This window comes from Primulina eburnea, chromosome 14 (genome assembly GCF_022965805.1).
Source record: "Primulina eburnea isolate SZY01 chromosome 14, ASM2296580v1, whole genome shotgun sequence".
Lineage (NCBI taxonomy): Eukaryota > Viridiplantae > Streptophyta > Magnoliopsida > Lamiales > Gesneriaceae > Primulina > Primulina eburnea.
This window is the reverse complement of record NC_133114.1, coordinates 26,473,044-26,495,816: the sequence shown is the minus strand read 5'-3', so window position 1 is coordinate 26,495,816 and position 22,773 is coordinate 26,473,044. Positions and strand designations below refer to the sequence as shown.

At 34.7% G+C, this 22,773-nt stretch overlaps 3 protein-coding genes across 8 annotated transcripts; 1 reads left to right on the top strand and 2 right to left on the bottom strand.

Moving 5' to 3' along the window:
• Positions 1-5,755: 5,755 nt before the first annotated feature.
• On the bottom strand, positions 5,756-8,341 carry LOC140812326 (zinc finger CCCH domain-containing protein 1-like). Its single transcript, XM_073170567.1, has 3 exons — positions 8,123-8,341; positions 6,592-7,439; positions 5,756-6,146 (listed from the first exon to the last, which is right to left on the bottom strand). The coding sequence occupies exons 1-3, from the start codon at positions 8,169-8,171 to the stop codon at positions 6,039-6,041; spliced, it is 1,005 nt and encodes a 334-aa protein (XP_073026668.1). The 5' UTR covers positions 8,172-8,341; the 3' UTR covers positions 5,756-6,038.
• A 716-nt stretch (positions 8,342-9,057) lies between these two features.
• Positions 9,058-13,682, top strand: LOC140813359 (uncharacterized). Of its 4 annotated transcripts, XM_073171874.1 has the most exons (9): positions 9,058-9,532; positions 10,729-10,858; positions 11,388-11,567; positions 11,658-11,763; positions 11,910-12,141; positions 12,261-12,431; positions 12,565-12,890; positions 13,087-13,179; positions 13,418-13,682. In XM_073171874.1, the coding sequence occupies exons 2-9, from the start codon at positions 10,844-10,846 to the stop codon at positions 13,504-13,506; spliced, it is 1,212 nt and encodes a 403-aa protein (XP_073027975.1). In that variant the 5' UTR covers positions 9,058-9,532; positions 10,729-10,843; the 3' UTR covers positions 13,507-13,682. The 4 variants fall into 4 exon arrangements, with proteins under 4 accessions (XP_073027975.1, XP_073027976.1, XP_073027979.1 ...); XM_073171875.1 differs by lacking the exon at positions 10,729-10,858; XM_073171878.1 differs by lacking the exon at positions 9,058-9,532 and having other exon boundaries at positions 10,727-10,858; positions 11,488-11,567.
• A 1,578-nt stretch (positions 13,683-15,260) lies between these two features.
• Positions 15,261-21,788, bottom strand: LOC140813357 (beclin-1-like protein). 3 transcript variants are annotated; one of them, XM_073171873.1, is made up of 11 exons: positions 21,497-21,788; positions 18,895-19,256; positions 18,652-18,822; positions 18,096-18,220; positions 17,881-17,929; positions 17,304-17,462; positions 17,114-17,196; positions 16,730-16,801; positions 16,284-16,433; positions 15,705-15,925; positions 15,261-15,432 (listed from the first exon to the last, which is right to left on the bottom strand). In XM_073171873.1, the coding sequence occupies exons 1-10, from the start codon at positions 21,645-21,647 to the stop codon at positions 15,730-15,732; spliced, it is 1,518 nt and encodes a 505-aa protein (XP_073027974.1). In that variant the 5' UTR covers positions 21,648-21,788; the 3' UTR covers positions 15,261-15,432; positions 15,705-15,729. The 3 variants fall into 3 exon arrangements, 2 of the variants coding, with proteins under 2 accessions (XP_073027974.1, XP_073027973.1); XM_073171872.1 differs by lacking the exon at positions 15,261-15,432 and having other exon boundaries at positions 15,499-15,925; XR_012113898.1 differs by lacking the exons at positions 15,261-15,432; positions 15,705-15,925; positions 16,730-16,801 and having other exon boundaries at positions 16,305-16,433; positions 16,850-17,196.
• Between the last annotated feature and the right edge of the window lie 985 nt (positions 21,789-22,773).

Genomic DNA, 22,773 nt, shown 5'->3' with positions numbered 1-22,773 from the left:
CCAGCATCAGTATAACCAATTATACTTGGATTAGCATCTTTTGAATACAAAAGTCCCAAGTCTGTCGTTCCTCGTAGATAACGGAATATATGTTTAATTCCGTTCCAGTGTCTCTTTGTTGGATATGTGCTAAATCTTGCCAACAGATTCACGGCAAAAGATATATCAGGCCTTGTACAATTTGTAAGGTACATAAGGGCACCGATAGCACTTAGATATGGTACTTCTGGACCAAGAATATCTTCATCATCTTCACATGGACGGAATGGATCTTTTTCTATGTTTAATGATCTAACAACCATTGGAGTACTTAAAGGATTTGCTTTATCCATATTAAAACGTTTAAGGATCTTTTCTGTATAATTTGTCTGGTGAACAAACATTCCACATTCTTTTTGTTCAATTTGTAAACCCAGACAATACTTGGTTTTTCCAAGATCCTTCATTTCAAATTCTTCCTTCAAGTATGACACAACTTTTTGAATTTCCTTATTCGTTCCAATGATGTTTAAATCATCAACATATATAGCAATAATTACGCATCCGGATGTTGTTTTCTTAATGATTCCAACCTTTCTTTGATGTCCCATTTTCTTTCGTTGTGGTGGTGCAATAGGCACATACACCATACATCCAAAAATTCTCACATGAGAAATGTCTGGTTCTTTACCAAATGCAAGCTGCAATGGGGAGTTTTTATGATATGCACTTGGTCTGATGCGAATTAATGAAGCAGCATGTAAAATTGCATGTCCCCAAATAGAAATAGGGAGCTTTGTTTTCATAATCATTGGTCTAGCAATCATTTGCAGACGTTTAATCAATGATTCAGCCAATCCATTCTGTGTATGTACATGAGCAACATGATGCTCAACAATGATTCCCATAGACATACAATAATCATTGAAAGTCTGGGAAGTAAATTCACCAGCATTATCAAGTCTAATTTTCTTGATTGTATGATCGGGAAATTGATTCCTCAATTTTATTATTTGAGCAAGTAATCTTGCAAATGCAACATTTCGAGTTGACAATAAACATACATGTGACCATCTGCTGGAGGCATCAATCAATACCATAAAGTATCTGAATGGTCCACAAGGTGGATGGATTGGTCCACAAATATCACCCTGAATACGTTCAAGAAACATTGGTGATTCAGTTTGAATTTTGACTGGTGATGGTCTTATAATAAGTTTTCCAAGAGAACATGCTTTACATTGAAACTTATTATTCTGAAAGATCTTCTGGTCTTTCAGTGGATGACCATGTGTATTTTCTATAATTATTCGCATCATTGTTGAACCAGGATGTCCCAATCGATCATGCCAATTGGTTAATATTGAAGAATTATCAACTACCATGTTTGATTCAATGGGACTTATATGTGTATAATGCAATCCAGTAGGGAGCATTGGTAGTTTTTCAATCACATATTTCTTTCCTGATTTATATGTGATAAGACACATATATTTCTCATTCCCTTCATTCATTGTTTGGGTATTATACCCATGGGAATATATATCATTAAAACTCAACAAATTTCTTTTCGATTGTGGTGAATATAAAGCATCATTGATAAAAAATTTTGTACCATTAGATAACAAAAATTGTGTTTTACCACATCCTTTAATCAAGTCTACAGGACCTGATATTGTATTCACCGTTGTTTTTGTTGGTTTTAGTTCCAAGAAATATCTTTTATTTCGGAAGATAGTGTGCGTTGTACCACTATCGGATATGCAAACTTCAGCTTTGCTCATAGCATTTTCCATATTTGAACTTCAAAAAAATATGCAATGAAATAAATTACTGGCAATATATATTTAAATATAACACATATCATAATTATACAATAAAACATTATTCTATGAATACATGAAAAATAAATTATTGTACATTTATATTCTACCATTATATTGTTCATTTTCAGAGAAATCGTTGAGAAAATCTACAGCATCAATATTGTTCATTTCTATCCCACCAACATATTGATCATTTCCAGAGAAATCATTCATAAAATCACCAGCATCAAAATGAGTTGAATCACTCAAACGGTCACTGCATTCAGTGAAGTTGGTCTCCTTTTCTTTCCCCTTTAATGATTCTTTATAAAGTTTACAAAGGTGCTCAGGGGCTCGACAAACTTTGGACCAATGTCCTGGAGTACCACATCTGTAACAAGAACTTTCATATCTTTTTGAGTGATTCTCATTAACACTTGTATTCTCATGATGCCTTTTCTGTGGATGGTTTGAGACGCTCTTTTGAGATGAGTTATAAAAATAACTATCTCTATTATTTTCAAAACCACGGCCACGACCAATTCCACGTCCATGTCCACGACCATGATCTCGACCTCGACCTCGACCAAAATCTTGTCTTTGAATTTGATTTTGGTTCCGAGGTTTAAATTCATTTTTACTTACAGCATTTACTTCTGGAAATGCTGTTGATCCAGTGGGTCGGGACTGATGATTTCTCATTAATAGCTCGTTGTTTTTTTCCGCCACAAGAAGACAGGCGATGAGCTCAGAATATCTCGCAAATCCACGTACTCTATATTGTTGCTGTAGAGTAATATTTGATGCATGAAACGTGGAAAATGTTTTTTCAAGCATCTCAGATTCTGTGACCTCATGTCCAGTAAATTTTAGCTGCGAGATTATTCGATACATCGCTGAATTATAATCATTGACTTTCTTAAAATCTTGGAATCTTAACATATTCCATTCATCACGAGCGGTCGGAAGTATAACTTCCCTTGTATGTTCAAATCTTTCTTTCAATCCTTTCCACAAAGCCATGGGATTTTTTTCAGTCAGATATTCACATTTTAATCCCTCGTCGAGATGTCGACGCAAAAATATAATGGCTCTTGCCTTTTCTTGTGATGTACATATGCCATTTTCTTTAATAGTCTCGCTTAGACCCAATGACTCAAGATGCATTTCTACATCGAGAGTCCATGACATATAATTCTTTCCCGTGATGTCGAGCGCAACAAATTTGAGCTTTGTTAAATTTGACATGGTGGTACTAAAAAAATTACGATACATTTTATTAGTTAATGAATATTGCAATACAAAGTAATGGATAAACAACAACTACAAGCATTTGTAAAAATAAAGAAAACACACGAGGAGGATATTCTCCGATTAATACAAGACTCGTGAGTATGATAACCAAAATAATTAAAAATAACCTTGAGAAAGCCATCTTCTTTTTTCTTCGAAAAATTTGATGATGAATAATTTTTAGAGAAGAATAGAAAGTTGGAATGATTGAATGTTTTTGTGAGATCATATTTATAGGGCAAAAACTAGCCGTTTTTTTACCATTTATGACCGTTGGTGTACAAAAAAAATAAAGGTATGTATTTGTATAATTTTATGGTAATAATATGGTGTATATAATATTAGACATGTTTAAATAATTATGTATATCATATCATAATATTATAATGAGTGTCATAATTTATTTTGTTTAAAAATCTTATAGGCTTTTATACTTGTCGTATCCCTTGCCGGGAGTGTGGGATGTCGTCTTAACATCCTCCCAGGATTTATAACAAGTTTATGAAAAATTATTTTTATTGTTTCTAATAATAACATTATATTGTATATTAAATATATATACACAATAAATAAATAACAGTAAAATAAAAATTATTACTTTTGTTACCTTTTTCTTCTGTTCGGAGCTTGGAAAAGTATGTAGGACTTTTAGAGCTTCGTGCTGATAACGTGTTGTGAAAAAGTAAAAATTTATGGTAAAAAGTAAAAATCTCAAACTCTCAAAATTTACCAAACTACACACTTTATAATATTTTTCTCTCTACTCAATTGTGATTTTCTTCACAAATTAGAGATCTATTTATAGAGTTTCTTTACACATAATCCAAAAATAAAAATCATCGTCACCTACATCATCACACACTAATTTTCAATATTTACAACTCTTATTTTCAACATTCAAATATTCAACATTCAAATATTCAATACACACATTTTAAATTATTTTTCAACAGAATAAAGAATATCAACAGTTTTCAGATTTATAAAAATAAATTATGTAGAAAAATATATATTATTGTGGGCGAAAGGCAACGCCTTTTTCAATTGTGAAAGGTTAAATTGCACTTTTGAAAACATTAATCATTCATCAAGTAATTAAAAATTTTAAGAGGTCGCAATTAAAAGATTCAATGGAATATATAATACAATGAGTTTGGAACCTCAATCCATTCTAAGTACAATAATTTTATATTTCTCTTCTCATCATTCTTGAATCATATCGCGTTTGGTTCGAGTTTTACAATAATTATCTTTCGATTTATGATCTCGTCTCACCAGGCAACCGATGCAAATTTCAGGTTCGTCGTTAATTTTGAATAGTTTGTCATTTATTAACCGCAAAAAAAATGGGATTGCTCTACCTTAAATAGGTCGACATATTCTCCAACATTATCACATTTGATTCCATTTTTGGGACAAACAGAGCGTGGAGAATTATTGCAACCATTACTGTGCGGGAGAATTAGATGGAAAAATTTTGGATCGTGCCCGTCCACCTAACAAGTATGATGCGAGGAACAAGAAGGGTTGGGCACCCACCCTTCAACGACAACGAGCCAGTTGTAGTCGTCAGAATTCGGTACCACCACCTGGGCTGGGGACTCGAGAACAATAATTGGACATGGTAAAAGTGCGAGAAATTTGGCTAAGGATGGATTGGAATTTTAGCTAGAGAACAATTATTGGACGTGGCAAAGTGTTGGAAATTTGGATAAGGGAGGGGGGTTGATGTTACCCACTTTTTTGGATATTCCAATATTGGAACAGTTTCAACTAAAATAATCTATATTAATACCAATAAAGACGGCAAGGATCCGTACCATGTTACATCGAAAAATAAGGTAAAACTAGCACATCATAATTTATAATTTAATATCTGATTTTTGGATTTTGGCCCGTTTGGAGATACCGAATTTTTTTGATGTTTAGAATCGATATATTACATATTATATATTTTAAATTAATCGATTTTAAATTTTTGACTTGTTCAAACGTACAAAATTGAAGTGAATTTTATGACGAGTAATACAATTTTAAGAATAATTATGATAAGTTTCAACTCAAAAGGAGTCCTACTCCTTTACCAAATGAAATCACCAATTCAAGTGCAACCCCAAGGGTAGGGTACTTAGATGCTGTTGAGCTTGATTCACGAAAGACAAGGCAGCATGCCACATCTAGGATCTATCTTTCCAGATGAATGAAAAATAAATTGAGAGGTTTGATCTCCTACACACCTATTTGTGAGCAACCGATACAACGACCTCTTTTTAGATGTGATGAAAATATATATCCAATAACTATACATCACTTTATCGGTGCTCATATAATGACGATCATCAGAGGGTCTTTGCAGTTGATTGCATATGTGTAGGCTCTGACCGTGATTTGGAAAATTCATTTTTTATCTTGTAAATATCACACATACTGCAGCGCAAGACGGCACATTTGTCGACAATAGAAATTCTGAGAAACTTTCATCATAGGTCACGAATCACGATGATATACCCAAGCTGTTTAGAAAGAGGTGGCAGATTGTTGTGGCTTCTAAGTAAATCCCCAGCTTCAGTACAGCAGTAACAAGCACTAGGTTCACAATGACTAGACTGACAATGAAAATAACTCCCGTCCATAAAAGCAACAAAAACAAATGACAGACTAATCCAACCAATAGAAAAAAACATAAAAAAATGATAAGCTCCTGGTTTCTAACATACATTCTGACTAAACTGGTTCTATATATCATCCCAATAGATGTACTTCCAAAAACACAGAATCCACATCACCAACCCTTTCTACTGCTGCATTCATTCTTACAGGATAGTTAACTAAATGGGTTAGAGACTGAGCACATATTACAGAAAAGAGATTCTTCTGAACATAATCAAAACATGAGCATTAGCAATAAGTAATACAGGCATTCATTCTCTCATGAAATATGATTTTATGAAGTCGATTAGATCATAATTTTTTCTCAGCTGCCATTTTTTTGCGTATCTCAAAGGCTGTGTTGAATATGCCATTTGTCGGCTGGTTGCAAACGAAGCACTTCTTATTTCTTGCATGATGCTGTGAACCAAAGAAAAAAAATCTTAATTAGCAAAAATCATATTCAATATGCTAGCAGATAGCATTGTCGAGTCACACATCCACCTGGACACACCAGAGGGTTAAGGGAAGAAATGGCACTATAAGTGGAACTAGGTGAAAACAAATTTCTAAAAGGTTCAAGATCAGTAATGAACTAGGTGAATAGAATAGAAATTTCTAAAGGGCTCAAGATCAGCAATACATTGCATTAATGAGAAATGTCACACGTTGATTTGGGCTTTAGGAAGTATGAAAATCACAGGTTATAAAAACTGAGTTTACATTATATTACATTTAATATCCACCAACTGACTGAAGCAGAGACTTGGTGGCATGGGTGCTGCCCTACAACAATACCTAATTTTCAAGTCCACCCAAAAAATTCTGGAAATTAGTAAAAATAGCACAAATGAAGTAACAGTACCTTCAATGCACAATGCTCGCAGAAATAATGCTTGCACTTTGTCACGACAGGATCCACAAAAGGTTCTCTGCAAATGAAACATGCAAAAGGTAAAGCATTTTCATCTTCTTCATCACTTATCTCTGTACCCCTCTCGTCATCGTCATCATCCTTCAGTCCCATGGCCATTTTTTTGGCCCTTGCCTTCTCTTTTTCATCCCATTCCTTCTCAAGTTGCCAACCTGGCTTGTAATCACCCCGATCATGCATAAACTTACATGAATCTCCATACCCACAATAACCAGTCTCTTTGTAATCTTTGCAAATGTCTGGTTGGTAGTCAAACCTAGCTGAAACTCTTATGTGTGCGGAAGCTCTCAGAGGTCCATGAGATCCACCAGCTTTCTCGCTGGCTACAGTTTGCTCCCTCCGGAACCCAGCCTTATAATCTGTGTACCCATGTATGCCTTTATATAACTTTTCACCGCTATCACCCTTGTTATTCCCTTTCAAAGCCTCTGCAGCTTGCTTTAGAACCCTCTCTCTGATTGCTCGAGCATCTCTCGAGAATTCGGTCTCTGTTTCCAAGGTGGATGTTGCTCTACTATCATTATGAATCTGTATTTCATTCGAGGACTCAAATTCAAAAACTGTTGCTTTTGTACTTTCAACCTCGTCCTCTGAGGTTAAAGATCGCTTTGCGGGTCCACTGGAGAAATGTAGCTTGTTATCAGCCACGATTTGCTTCTTCTTATTGAACAGCACTGACTTCTCAATATTAGAATCTTCATCTCCGTCCTCTCCCTCTTCTACAGTATTTCTTTTCCTAATGTTCTTGCCCTTTGATGTCTTCCTAAAGAAATTGCAGACTGCAGAAATAGTTCCAAATTTAACCCAATAATGAAATAACTAATGCGTAAGAATAAATATAAGAAACCTCAAGAGTCCAGACAAAAGTACATGGAAGAGTTTTAGCAACAACTGATATGGAATGCACAAGCCCAAATTCAGAAAGCCAAATCAAGGAAACCACAAAACTTGCAAACATGAAGAAAGAAATTAAAGGGGGAAAAGAATTGCCACGTTAGTAAAAGAATAAAAAAAATCAGCTGAATTGCTAATTACTTAACAGTGACATAATATTTAAAAGCCCAGACGGAACTCTATAGAATACAAGTTAGACCGGCACAAAAACTAATCATAGAACATAAATTCATGCATAGACAGCCAAAGAATCAAGTAGGCAAACAAAAAGTGTTTGCGTACATTACCCATTCAGCAATAATCAACAAAGCAATAACAATATGTTACTCAATTTCCGCAGGCTTTACTAACTACCAACGCATGCAGTCCTCCACGCTCAATAAACCCATATTTTCCGTGACCGTATTTTTTAAATTGCCCCAATTTCAAATGGGACGGGGGAATCGCGACTCTTCGTTGAACCCTAGAAAACCAAAACGAAATATTGCACTGATTTGCTATTAAAATCGACTCTCCTAACGAAAACATACTTCTACGGGAAGAAAAAAAAGGCTGGAAACGTTCAAACCTTGGTCCGATTGTTGAGGCTGCGAAGGAGTCTCTTCCGGCTCCGTCATCGAGACGTTACCCAGCGGCTTGTAAAATTTCTCGAAAGGATTCTGATTGGGCTCCTCACAGGAGCGTAATACAGGTGGTGCAGATGGCCTTTACCGACGAAACCATGGCGGCGTCAACTCCTATTTAAACCGGGGGTTTCTTAATTATTTACAAACCAAGCGACTACATTATCTGTAACAAAAATTTGAGGGTATGTTGACACATATAACACGAAGGACGTACAATCATATATTTTTAAAAAAATATAACTTATCATATTAAATATTTAAAATTAAAATTCAAAAATGAATCACAAATAAAATATTTTAAAAATATATATTCACAAATTCGATTCAATTCGATTTAATTTAATTTAAATGTAAATATTATCATCAATATTAGTTCAAACGCAATGCAACGATTCAATGTGTCGCAAAAACTCTTCTGCAAATTACTCTAAAAAAGCTTTTCCAATTTCCAATTACTGATTTTCATTGTTTATTTATTCCAAATGAATTATAAGAGCTCATTAATAATTTTCATATGCAATCATCTTTTTTTGTTATTTTCTATACCAAATGAGAAATGATTTTGTAAAACTATATAAGTCTATAAAGAGTAGGTTTTTGTGAAACAGTCTCACGAATATTTAGATAGATCAATCATATCGATATTTATAATTAAAAAGTATTACTCTTAATATAAAAATTAATATTTTTTCATTGAGTACCAAAATAAGATATATTTCTCACAAAATACGATTCGTGATATGTTTCGCACAAATTTTTATCGTCTATAAAATATAGCTCACAAAATCAACAAGAATTTATTTAAGTTGATCTAACTCAAAGTTTGAAGTCATTAAATTTGTGTTTATGGAAGATATGTTTTCAATTTGAAAATGATGATGATGAAAACAAAACATCAGCTGCCGTTGGGTCGTCTGCTTCCATTTTCTTCTTTTCACATACAAACACAATCCCCTTTTGACAAAAGGGAAAAACAACTGAACCAGGGAAAAGACTCCTCACAAGATTCATAAGCAGCACCATTCTTGAATCCTCTGCGATTCTGCAACCAACAATCTCAACTTTTGAAAAAATCCCGTTTCTTCTCCCAAGGATTATCTTAGTGCTGCCATTTTTTAATCGTTATTAATCAGCACGGGTTCTATTGATCTTCAAGATGCTAGCTATAAGCTAAACTCGAGAAGAAAGAGTTCTTGAGCTCTTTCTTCTAACCCATCTTCAAGATTCCTCCTTTCTATTAATCTCGAGTGTTGTGCGGCCAATCTTGATGAAATTTCTGGACGTGGATAATTTGTCGGCATAACCTTAAAGATTTAGAACTTTTTGAGCATTTGCAAAGCTATATGAGAAAGGTATTCTTCATCTGTTTTTTTTTGTTACCAAAAAGTTATCCATGTAATACTTGATGCATAAACTTTAGAATATTTTAAATAAGTTACAATAACCGATAGATTTAGATGCATCTGTAAGTTTCAGTTAAAACTAGAAGATGGTGGGAGATTTTCAAGATGATGATGATGAGTATCCGTGCTGGAGATTGAGGATTTGATGTTCTATTAGTACAAGATTAATGAATCATAAATTGTTGTTTTACTTATTTATTTTATACATTAATCGGTTTTATATGTAACAAGCAAACTGTTGTTTGAGTGATGGGATTTTTCCTTTTGATAGAAGTGCATCTTGACGCTTAATATTGGCTTTGTCGTGGATTAAAAAGTAGAATGATTCTTGTAACAGTAATTTGATTGATTTCATTGTAACATGGGATTAATAAGCATTGTTAATTTTGCAGTGAATTAATCATAATGATACATTTGGATTCGGTTGTGTTCAGAGCTATATAAGAAGGGGATTATGTAGAAAAGAACATCATTAGGAGGGGACATGTAATTTTTAAAGAAGAAATGATCGACTTCATTGAATTTGTTGAGAAACATAGACATTGGAGCCCCGTGAAATTAAGGATTATAGGGTAATGCTATCACATTTGAGCAAGAAAAACCAACTAGGACTTAAAGATGATTAGCTTGCATTATATAAAGAGTCTGAAGTGGGTAGCAGTGAGAAGGATAGTTTTGTGAATCCTAAACACACAAGTAGCAGTATCAGAGTTATGGTTTACTAAATCAGTGAATTACGTGTTGTGATGCTGGGAGTTAAGTTTAAAACATTTTAATGAGATTCTATGTCCCAGAAATTTGATCATTCCCTCATTGAGTGATTATATCTGTTTCTTTCGGTCGACATCATCCTGCAGCCTAAGTCACACATTGTTACGAGATTTATTAGTCGTGCTATTATAAGTTACATGAAGTCAACTTCTTGTAACACAATGCTCCATTTAAGCTCAATTGTTGCTGCTTCTGACAGTATCGTGAGATCATTCCTGGTATCAGCCAATTAAAATATCTGTCTGTCACTTGCTTTAAACTGGATAAAATGACGATTGTTAAGATGCATATTCATTAGTTGTAGCATATTCCTTTTCATTTGGCGTCTGACAATGGATGGTGAAAAACTAGTAACATCAAATTCTCTTTCCCAGGTGGAGTACTTCCAATTCATGATTTAGTTAATACTTTTAAACTTTATTGAGCTACATACGACTGTAAGATACAAGAGCTTTATGGAGAACCACTATCGGCTTGCCCTTAGCTAAAATGAAGAGCACAAAGGTGGAATTCTTATATGTTAAAAGCTCCTATATATATGTTCTTATACAATATTTCCTGTTTCTTTATTTATCTGTTTGTTGGGTTAATGGACTGTGTTTGACGGCTTATCATTTGGCTGCAAATTCAAGATTGAAGGAGAAATGAATAGAAAATAGAGGAACACTAATTCATCATTGTTTTAACATCTATCAAAATGAAAATTAATTATGGAAGAAGAGGAATGGAAAGGCTGATTCCCTCATCTATTTTTATGGTGGGATATTTTCCTTTTGTTGTTCTTAGCAAATGCTCATGAATTTTATCATCTATATGGTAATTGGTATTCTTTGGCGTGGTTGATATTTGTTCAACACACGCTCAGCTCACACACCAAGCATCACATAACTAATCATAAAATGAATCCACGTTTTGCGTTAACAAAGTTTGAGCTATCAATATAAGCATGCTAGATTATTTTTATCTTTTACCATTTCGAATTTCAAAAACTTCTTATTTTGTCGATTTTTTTTGTAATTTGATTGATGTTTAGAACCTGTCGGAGGATCCACAAAACTCTCAGGACAGAAAGCCTACTACTACTAATCTTGTTTCCCATTGCTGCAAAAGTGAATTACCAAATAATGTTGCAGAGGCTCCTGTACCAGACTCAGTTTCTGTGTCAGTATCAAGCAATGATGACAAGAAAGTTTCCCGTGAGGACATCGAACTTGTAAGAGAGTCATCCTTTGTATTTTCGGTTTATCGACTGTTTTTATAATTTGCAATTGTCTACAGCTCACAATCTTTTAACCTTTTGTAGGTTCAGAATTTGATTGAACGATGCCTACAATTGTATATGAATAAAAACGTGGTGGTAAAGACCCTACTGAACCGTGCCAGGATAGATCCTAGATTCACAAATTTAGGTATGTATTTTTCAAGTGATCGAAGCAAGTGTGAATTCTGAGTCTAAGCAACATCTTTGGGATAACAATTGGTTAATGGTCCTCCTGTAGATCAGATACTGATGCTACACGAATGCTTAATTTTTCATGCTGTTTCCGATTCACAGTGTGGCAGAAACTGGAAGAAGAAAATCCCAACTTTTTTCGGGCATACTACATAAGGCTGAAACTGAAGCAGCAAATTATCTCATTCAACAACTTGCTTGCTCACCAGTATCATATGATGAAGTATCCAGTGTCCCCTAAGGTTCCATTGGCGCCCATGCAAAACGGAATCCATCCAGTTCCTGGTAAACTTCTTGAGAATGTACCTTCATTCCCTTTTTTCCTTGAATTGAGGTAAGGGGGATATGTAAACAAGTCATAGAAATATTGAAATAACGTTCTCTAATTTGTGTATAGAGGTGCATTTTTTCCCATGTTATATCATCATCGATACTTAATGTCACGTTTTACAGTGCAGCCAATAACTTACCTGTGGGATACCCTGTCATGCAGCAGCCTTCACTTGCTGCTACAGGAAAACCTCATATTGATCCGATGGGCTATCCTACAACTAGCTGTCACATTGTCAATGGAATTCCCGCTCCAGGAGATTATCTTCCTGTGCCCATGAATCCTGGAAACGAGTGAGAATTCCCTTTGAACAAGAACATTGAAACCAATTCGATGAAAATAACTATGAAAAAATGGTTATCTTTAGATTCATTTAACTGCCTCCTCATTTAAAAGCCTGTTGTATGCTGTTTAACTTCTCTGCAGCACAGCAATGGACACATATGGGGCTGATGTATCACCCATTATGCCACCAAGCAACAGTATTCCATCCATGTCGGATATGCCTGTGAGCCCAACTTCAGTGTCATCCACTAGCCATTTTCCCTTTAATGCATCAGAGATATCTGGCATGGAAGTTGATACTTCGGCCCTTGACACTGCATTTACATCAGATGTGGCTAGTTCAGTCGAACTGCATCTTCCACCAGAAAATAGAGCTGAGAATTCTAGAGATTTTCTCAGATCCTTGGACCATATCCCGTGGAATTTTAGCCTCTCAGACCTGACAGCAGATTTATCGAACTTGGAAGGTAATTCAAATATAATGTTTATACCTTTTCATAAAAATTGATATCTTGTAACATTTGGAGCAAGACTAGACACTATTATGTGGTGTTAATGAAGGGGAACTAGGCCAACTGGGGATATTTTAATCTTTATATGTAGAGAACTGCATATTTTCTTAAAATGTGTTAACTCGTGGTGTCTATTGTTCTTTTGCGGCAGATCTAGGAGCTCTTGGAAACTATCCTGGCTCACCTTTTTTGGCTTCTGATTCAGATATTCTACTCGATTCGGCAGAGCAAGATGATATAGCAGGTAACATGTTATGCTGGTTCGCTAGATATTCTTAGCTTCCTTAAGACTTGTAGGGTAAAGAAATGTAACATGGGGGACCAATACTTGCCCGAACCAAGTTATATATCGGACCAAACTGTTTATCTGCGACCAAAACTGAATTATACTAGAATTTTTTATGTTACTGTTTTTTCTTCAACATTTACCTGAAATTATGGCACTGTTTTCCCTCACTCTTGGTCTAATGTCTTCATTTCAGTGGAAGAGTTCTTTGTTGATTCTCATATAGTTCCAGGGGTTCCAGGGCAGTGCCAACTGTCGGATGAAGAGAAACATGCATCTCCATGAAGCTTGTTTTGAGTTTAGTTCTATATTTAATTCATGTTCAATGAAAGATAGCTATCTATCTGTGTTAGGATTCATCTGATAAAGTTCTATCTGTTGTATAACAAAACGTTAGTTCCCTTTATTGAAAACTTGAATCATGTATAATTATCAAAATGATTAAATCTTTAAACTCTGGATTTTATCGTGTTACTTCGTATTTTCCTTGCAGTTTTATTTGGGATGCTAATGGTATTGGATGACCTAAAAAGAAGATGAATTAAGCCGTCTAACATTGTTTTTTTTTTTTTTTTTTTTTTTTTTTTTTTTTTTTTTTTTTTTTGCTGGAAGCAATCATTACCAACTGATTGTATCTGTATATTCTTCAAAAGCAAAGATAATAATTTGTTTGGTGCAATGACATTTTACCCAATTCGGAATAATCTGGTTGAATGATTTTATAAAACACTTGGTACATCTTATGAGAAGTATTGTAAGAAATACACAAGGAACTTCAGAAGTATAATATAAAACTTCAATATTAGTTCTTTTTGAAATCTTCTAGTACGAGGACAGGTTTTGGCACTTGGTATCTCAGGAAAAGCTCTTCGATCTGTCTGGTGATAATCCGCCTCACTTCGCTATTCCTTTCCTCGACCGGGAAGGGTTCATTCCAAATCACAAGAGCAATTTCTCTTTTTTATTTTAAATGTGAAACTTAACTTAGAGCGTGGCCGTATAAGAATCTTTTTTCCTTCACTTTCCCTATTTGAGTAAGATTCGGATTGAATTCTGGGGCTTAGCCCCAACTTCGATAGGTCTTTGGTTTGACCTCCTGTAGTGGTCCTTGCTTGGTTGAAAGCTGAGGCGGGCTAAGATTCCATTCGAAGTAATAGGGTTCGATGTTGCACCCCATCGATCTTGGAAAGCCAAATGGAGGCTCGCCTACCCCCTGTCACATATGTGATAATGATAATGGAAATAGAACATCATAAAGAGTTTGATCATGTCTAGAGACAACAAAAGCGAAAGAAGCCCCCATTCCCTTCTCTTCCTCCATGGCAAAGATTCCTTTCGAAGTAACAAGATTCGATGTCGCACCTCGTCGATCTTGGAAAGCTAACTGGAAGCTCGCCTGCCGTCCATCACATATGCCATAATGATAATGAAAATGGAACATTCTAAAGAGCGTGATCATGTCTAGAAACAACAAAAACGAAAAAAACCCTCGTTCCCTCTCTTCCTCCATGGCATCCCGATTGTGGTATCGTAATCACATGTAAGTTAAGTCAGAAGATCGAGGGAGGAAATGACATTTTCTCTCCTTGGTGATTTTTCTATTTTTACGATTCCGCTAATTCTTTTACTACTAGCCTTAAACGAAAAAGAGATCAGTTCAAGCCTTAATAGATTGGTTTGATTTCAAAAAAGAGACCAATGCTCATGGAGACTTTGAGTGTTAAGCTTCGAATGATCATCCATCAATTACAAACTTGATTAAATATTTTAGTGTAAATATAATAAGTTCAAACAAAGAGTAATGTTTTTTTGAGGTGCAGCAAACAAGATTAAATCTTCGTCGTTTGTGATTAATGATTTTGATTTCAAATTCACTACACCAAGACAAAGGAGAAGATTGTGGGAATGACGCCAGTAGCAGTAATTTCAATTTGGCCTGATATAAAAAGTGTCGACCCCATATTAAAATATTCACATATTTTATTTTCTACGTTTCATGTATAACATGGAATGATATTTGTCGATATAGAAGAACACTTGAAAAGATGTATAAAATATCCCATTTAATTCATATTATTTTATACGGTTGACAGAGTATTTATTATCCGTGAATGCCCGTCCAATTCAAATGCATGTTAATTTTTCACATCATGGAAAATGCAATGCAGCACACAGGTGCGGCAAGAAACATTCATCCCTTTGTGTATGAATCTGCGCCAAGCGAGCACAACGAATTTGTTAGCGCCTATTCCTATTTATCTTTTTCTATCGAAACGATTTACCCAAATTTAAACATTACTTCATTGTATTTTTCACTGGGTATTACCCTTTGCATTTAATTGATTGCCAGAAGTTTGTAACAAAATTACAAACTGATTTCACTTAACCAGAACCAAACTCCCGATTTTTTCTTTACTTTTTGTTGTGTTACCAGTATTTACAAATAGCGTGCATCATGGACGTGAAGAGTTTCAAGATTGTACCTTAGAATCAGAAGGAAGTTTACCCTTACAGCGAACCAGCGCCTGATACTTCAGAATGAGAAGAAGTAGAAGCAGTCAGAGGCTGGAAATCTGTCTTGGCAACAAACCAGTAGAGAGCCCATTCCAGATTGGTAAGGGTGTATTTCAAAGCTTTGGTCCAATTCTCTGGTTTGTTGAAGCTCTGCGTAATGGAGTAGTTTTCCACTTTATCATTTTCAATCCTGCAAAAACATGTTGAATGCTTAAGATCATTAAGACTCCTCAGCCAAAATTTTGGGTGGTGATTTGTCTATTCATTTCAGCATATATCAAAACAAAAAAAAAACAACTGGTATTTGGTCACTTCAAGTTCGATGCTTGTGGATTGACAGGGACAGATGATAAATTAAGATGATAGCGCCCATATTCCAAAATTGAAATTTATTGCTCCTCATTTTCCGTGTTTTGTGAATATTATTTCAATGGTAGATTGCATATATGATTAAATGAGTTAAATAACAAATAATGAATATTATCTCTACCAAAAGAAATAAAGAAAAATGATGTCGGTCAACTGCAGGAGAAATCTAAACAACTTACTTATATGGAAGCTTAAAACATTTCTCGGAAGGAATATTATTTTCTTTATCCTTTGAATTTGCAAACTCTGCAAACTCCTTTAGGCAGGCTAAGAACAATGTCATGGCTTTGTCATAACGAGTGCTCCAGAATACATTCACAGGACCAAAGCTGAGACACACAGACATTAGATATGAGTTAATATGCAAAATAGAATATATTAATGGAAGAGACTATAAGAATAATTGAAGGATACCATGGTGATGGCTGCACAGGTAAAGATAAATATGAGCAAAGAACATGTGGCGTTTCTCAATACATATGATAACATCAAAGCAGGTGATCCCAAAGAAGATGATTGGCATGGTTATAGATGGCCATGCAACGGCAAAAAAAATTCAAACAGTAGAATGAATATAGTAAACATAAAAAGGGCAATCACAATTCAGAACATATTTTAGACTTACAGTTCATAAGTATTGTTACTGCTATCCATTATGCGAGGATAACTCCCCATAGGAAGAATCTTAATTCGGTATCTGAATGAAGAAATTAAGAACAATTCAAAAGGATCATCATGGAGTTACCAGGTTCATGTCAGTATAAACTAGAACCACCACCAACAGGCAAACCAAGTCATGCATATTCTTGCTACTGAAGGCCTTCGACTTGGAACTAACATTGATTTTGTAGATTCTATTCCATTTAGAATCAATTTTGCTTTAAATCTGGATTTGATGAACTGTTGATGGAACTATATTGGAAAGTTACTTTCCAAAATGAAAAGCAAAAATTACCACCAACAGGAAGTTCAGCAACATTATAAATACATTTTCTTTTGTAAAGGATACTGAAACTCTGGCCAGTACTGAGCCATTGTATGAAGAAGAAGGCAAGCTTGTCCCCATGCAGCATTTATCTCATCCCACTCAACCTAAGCATTACATAGGAAGTAAAAAATGCAATCAGAGACAGGTTATTAGAGATTGGTGACAATGTAACTGCTATAAGTTCTTCACCATCTAATTCTAGCCTACAGACCTGAACTTTGGGAAGTCTTCCCAGCCTGAAGGTATTGATGGTTCGAAACTCTCCATCATACCAAATAGGAAAGGCATCATTTAGCACGTTGCTACGATTTAACAACTCTAAATGAGCTTGAGAAACTTCTATTTTCGCCAGAATAGCATCCCGCTCTTCCTGTTGACCATAAATTTTATGTTAATATTCCGGTTTGTGTTAAAATATTCCAAGATAAGTAAATACCATAAAATAGAAGCAAGACCACTAGTTATTCTTCTGCATTATCATAATAATTATTTAAAATTAGTCACCAATGTCCTCCAGGACGTACATGTGTCGTGTTGTTTGAAGTCCAAAACTATTCAAAACCTCAACCCATATTTTTTCGTTGCCCTCTTGATGGTAATTTAGAGATATGAAAAAGAATCCAAGAGAATGGAATAAGAGGAAGGCATCACCTCATTGTCAACTAGTCAACTGAAAAATAAGAAAATTACAACTAATTTTAATGTTCACAGAGAATTGCTTTTATAGATGATATATGTATGTATATATTTGCACAAATTTCATAAAAAGAAGGAGAACCGAACAAAACCTGATGTGTGATCAACTGAATCTGAAAGTTATTGAACTCTTGCCAGTATCTGTAAAAAAAAAAAACAAATTCCAACAGGATATTTTATACTCATTCAGATGTGACGAAATGGATCCAAAAACCAGAAGATTCAATCCAAAACATCATTTGCGCTCAAAATACTTAATCTGGATAATTCAAAAACCAATATGATTTGAAGTTCATTCCGGCATTACCGCTCTTCCAGCTCCTTAAAACGGCCAGACTTCAACTCCAGTTCTTTTAGTTCGCTGGTCACTTCCCTGCATTGTTTTTCCGTTTCTGCAATTGCTGCTTCAAGTTTTCTTTCTTCTTCTTCTATCTTATATAAGATCCAGACATGATAAAATCACTCATTGAATTCCTTATAACGTTCAGGGTGCTAATCAACTAATAAATAATGTTTTAAAATAAGACACGTGCATTATATCAGAAAATTCAAGTCATCGTTAAAGGAATTTGGCATTAGTTCTGCTCAACCAAACCAATCATCCGGACATCTTCTCAGAATTAAGAGTGGAGTTCAAATCGACATTTGCATCCCTCCACCCAAAACTCGATAGAAAAATGTAAAGGAAACATAAAATAGTGAAAGAGAAATGATAATAAATTACAAATCTACTTTACCCATAACTTAAAACAAATAGGGAACACCGTTTTAAAATTTACGTCCAGAATAAAAAGCAAACATAATGATGCATTATATGGTATTTATTTTTGTTACCAAAAAGTTATTCAAACATGAAAACAGACCTTCACTTTCTTCTTAAGAAACTCAGCGTCACTAAGAACGGTTTTTCCTTCCCCTTCCAATCGTTGAAGACATGCTTCATATGCTAGTATGTCCCTATTCACATCTTTAACTTCCTTATCAAGTTTATCAGACAATATTCTCATGCATTCAAGACATAAAGGTTGCTCAACCTGCAGAAAATATGCGCATGATGAGAAAAATGCGGGATAAATTGTTATGATTCATATAAGTATATTCCGTACCTGTATTTGTGTCGTGGCAATATCAAATGCACGATTTAGGATTGTTATAGTGGAGTGGAAACCTGAATTATTTTGTTGCATTGGAGTGTTAGTGGGATCACCCTGTGGTAATGTAAAATTGGTCCCACTCCCACCAGTTCCAGGTTCACATTTATACAGGGAAGCAGCTGGTGGAGGTAATAGAACAAATGACTCATCTATTGCTTTCCCAGACTGGCTAGCATCAGGAAGCACAGGTCCACCTCGAGGACGAGGAGGGACGCCAGGAGTTTGATTCCTATGCTTTGGCAACACAATGTAAGAATTATCCATCCTAGTTGAACCTATAATACTACCAGTGCCATGAATTGAAGAACCTTGCCCTGCACATGAATCTAAACATTACACATGCAAAAGAATCACAGAGCTAATCGAGACAACACTAAATTGAGCACTTATTTTGTTCTAAAAATTAAGTCATGGTGATTCGATACCAACTATCAATATTTTCATGCCATCTCTTTAGGTAAGCTACGGAGCTTAACAATGTGTCGGCCTACAAATTGAAGGTGTTGCATGAAACGAACAAAGAGAGACACTTTTCTAATACAGATTACAGAACATTTATATTTTCATAAATCAAACTAGAACATTAAAAAATTATACTTGTAGTCCTCACCATGGTTCGCCGGAACGGCCGCATAACGGGCGGAACGGAACGGGAACGGTGGTCACCGTTCCAAAGTTCCAGGCCAAATCGTTTATTGTATTGTAGCGGCGTTATGTGGCGTTTTATCGGCCGCATAACGGGAAAGCGGAACGGAACGGGTGGAACGGAACGCAAGTTGCGACGGATTTGTTTTGAACCGTCGCTACTAGCGACGGTTTTGGTAAAACCGTCGCTAAAATCCGTGGGAAGTTCGCACACATGCACACATTGTTACTTTAGCCATCCGATGTCTTTATCTCCATATTCTCCATCCGTTACATTATACTAGTGCATCATCAAAGTTGAAAGTAAAAGAAGTTATATCGAGATATGATAGTGAAGATAATGATAAGAGTGGTGATAGTGATGATACAGATGACGGAAATAATCAATAAGGACGTGGAAAATATCACAAATCACAAGATACAACAAATGATCAAAGTCATCAAGATGACCAACATATCGCAGGTATGACATGGGCAAAAGGAGATGAAAATTATTATGCAACACAAGATACTGATCATGGTTACCGTCCTGGAATTGAGGAACAACGTCGTTCTTGGAAAGTTTATCAGAATTCTCTAGTGCTAGTGATAAAGAACATTCAGTTGATTCTACTCAACCATACATGGGTGTCGAAGAACATATAAGATGTCTTGGATTGGGGGGACACCGACAAATTCAAATGACAGATAATTATGGATCGATGAGTTACAATTGGGACTCTCAGCATGTTGGGTATGATCCGACTGGATATCAATCAGGTGGATATGGATATCAGGGTAATTATAATTCCACACACGATTCTTTTGATAAATCATTTGATTTTTCAACATCTGGTACACATGGAATTAGACATCGTGGATTTGATTATGGGTCGTCTCAGTATATTGGTGATAGATACAATGAATCTTCATCATCTATATGGCGTGGTGTTGGACGTCATGGTCCCGAGTATAGATCTTCAAGTACAGCTGATAGTTCTACTGCGTATCGTGGATTCGGATACTATAATCGTCGTGACGAAACACTATTACAAAATCAATCATCCCATTCTAATGATATTTCGTCATCTCAATCTAATCAATATCCCTATGGACAATCACATCAATATCCAAATGTTCGAAATCAATTTAATTTACGAGATAGTGATGAAGAATATAACAATGATCTCGCTCCTCCGCGTCACTCTTCATGGTATTAGCTTTGGTATGTTATAATTTTTAGTGTGTATTTTCTTATTGTGCTATTATTGTAAAATAGTTTTGTATTGATCTATTAATTTGTAATAACTTTATATATTTTATTTTTTAGTATGATGTAATTTATATTTACATTTTTTTACCAATTTTTTGAATTTATTAATTTTTTTATCCAACCGTTCCGCAATATAACATTGGAACTGGAACGATCGTTGCCGTTCCAAGCACCGCAACCGTTCCGGCGAACCATGGTCCTCACTAAATCACTGAAAACAAGTTTGTAGGCTCAACAGTTCACAAACCATATTGAGTGGCAGTAAAACTATATCAATCCCATGTTGAAATTATGAAGTCAGACCCAACCAAATCAACAACTAACCAATATCGCGGACACGGCAAAGCAGCCACAAGAGGTCCTCGAGCAAAAATAAAGAATTGGGAAAGCTAGCATCACCTCAATAGCATGCTCTAAACTGTTTCACATGTATCATAGGCAAACATGCCCGATAACTTAGAGTAGCACATTCTCAATCAAACTCACAAAATTTAGCGGTGAGAACTATATCAGCAAAGTTTTAATTTTTTTTTCCTACAAAAGAAATAGGTTCCAATATTTTATTATAGATAATTTGACACCACCGATACGTAAACAGAATTCTGTGCCTAAAATTCTAATAAATTAAGAAATGAGTAGTTTTGGGGGAAACCAAACCGGAGGCGAGGAATTTATCGGCGTAAGCATCGACTCCGACGAAGCATAAGTTTTGGTGGCAGTTCTGGCAGAGGAACCGTGGTAGATTCGGGTCCGCCGGTAAGATCCGACCCTTATCCACCATATTGCTCCCGCTTCCACTTTTCTTCATGCTCGATCAAATATTTGTTTCGATCAATTGAATTGAATCAATCCTCCAAACTCCAATTCCTTCCCCTCCGATTATCAATTGGGCTTCTAAGTGTTTGGTGGAAGTGCTTCGAAGACTGGCTTCTTCCTCAACATGCAACATTGATATATATATATATATATATATATATATATATATATATATATATATATATATATATATATATATATATATATATATATATATATATATTTCCGCTTTTTTACGTCAACTTTTAATAAAAACTTGAAGCAAAATTGAGATTTTTAATAATGTTTTAAACATTTGAAATCTTAAAAAATTTATATTTTCACAATTACTCTCATATTACATTTTGAGAAATGGATTTTAAATTCATAAATTTCTATTATATTTTTATTATTAACAATAAAATAATAGATGAATAAATTTTAAATCAACATCTTACTTATTTGTACGTTAATTACACGAAATAAAATGAGTTTTAAATATCTCTATTATTTGATGAAATTGAAATACATCATAATTAATATAAAACAATATATAAACATGATAGGTGTGAATATGAGGTCTATAATATTACTTTTCTAAAACTACAAAAATAAATTTAAATATATTTGAAATGTAACAATCCAAACACAACCTCAATTTTCATAAATATTTTTGGAGATTTTTTTTTAAAATGTGAAATTTTATTTATATAATTATGCGTCGTGGGTTGTCAATTAAGTTAAGTTCAAAATAAAGTAATCAAGTAAGATTTTGGGTATGTTGTGGGTCTTTAATATGTGGAGACATAAATGTAATTTCTGTTTTTATGATGTGTTAAAACGGAAATATAAAAAAATAATGATAAATATTATCTATATATATGGGTCATGGTTTTCTGATCACGTTCTATCACGTTTCATATTCTCTTCCATTAAGAAAATAATTTAGAAGACGAAACTAAATGTTTCTATCAAGCAATGCTCGTAAATCTGGAAGATCAAGGTACGTTCAAAAGAATTCAAAAATATGTCTTCATGTACGCTTCCGTTTAAGTTTTCCAATCAAATTCTTAATGATTTATCGTGATGGATTCTGATGTTTAAGTATTTTCCACAACAACAATATCTAACATGTAAAC

Coding starts and splice junctions, on each gene's coding strand:
- LOC140812326 (XM_073170567.1), bottom strand. CDS start 8,171: ATGACGGAGCCGGAAGAGACTCCTTCGCAGCCTCAACAATCGGACCAA. Junction 7,440..8,122: donor GCCTCAACAATCGGACCAAG/GTTTGAACGTTT, acceptor CTATTTCTGCAG/TCTGCAATTTCTTTAGGAAG. Junction 6,147..6,591: donor GCGAGCATTGTGCATTGAAG/GTACTGTTACTT, acceptor TTTGGTTCACAG/CATCATGCAAGAAATAAGAA.
- LOC140813359 (XM_073171874.1), top strand. Junction 12,891..13,086: donor AGATTTATCGAACTTGGAAG/GTAATTCAAATA, acceptor CTTTTGCGGCAG/ATCTAGGAGCTCTTGGAAAC. Junction 13,180..13,417: donor AGAGCAAGATGATATAGCAG/GTAACATGTTAT, acceptor TCTTCATTTCAG/TGGAAGAGTTCTTTGTTGAT.
- LOC140813357 (XM_073171873.1), bottom strand. CDS start 21,647: ATGAAGAAAAGTGGAAGCGGGAGCAATATGGTGGATAAGGGTCGGATC. Junction 17,463..17,880: donor TTCAGTTGATCACACATCAG/GTTTTGTTCGGT, acceptor TATGGTCAACAG/GAAGAGCGGGATGCTATTCT. Junction 16,802..17,113: donor CAGTACTGGCCAGAGTTTCA/GTATCCTTTACA, acceptor TTCTTCATTCAG/ATACCGAATTAAGATTCTTC.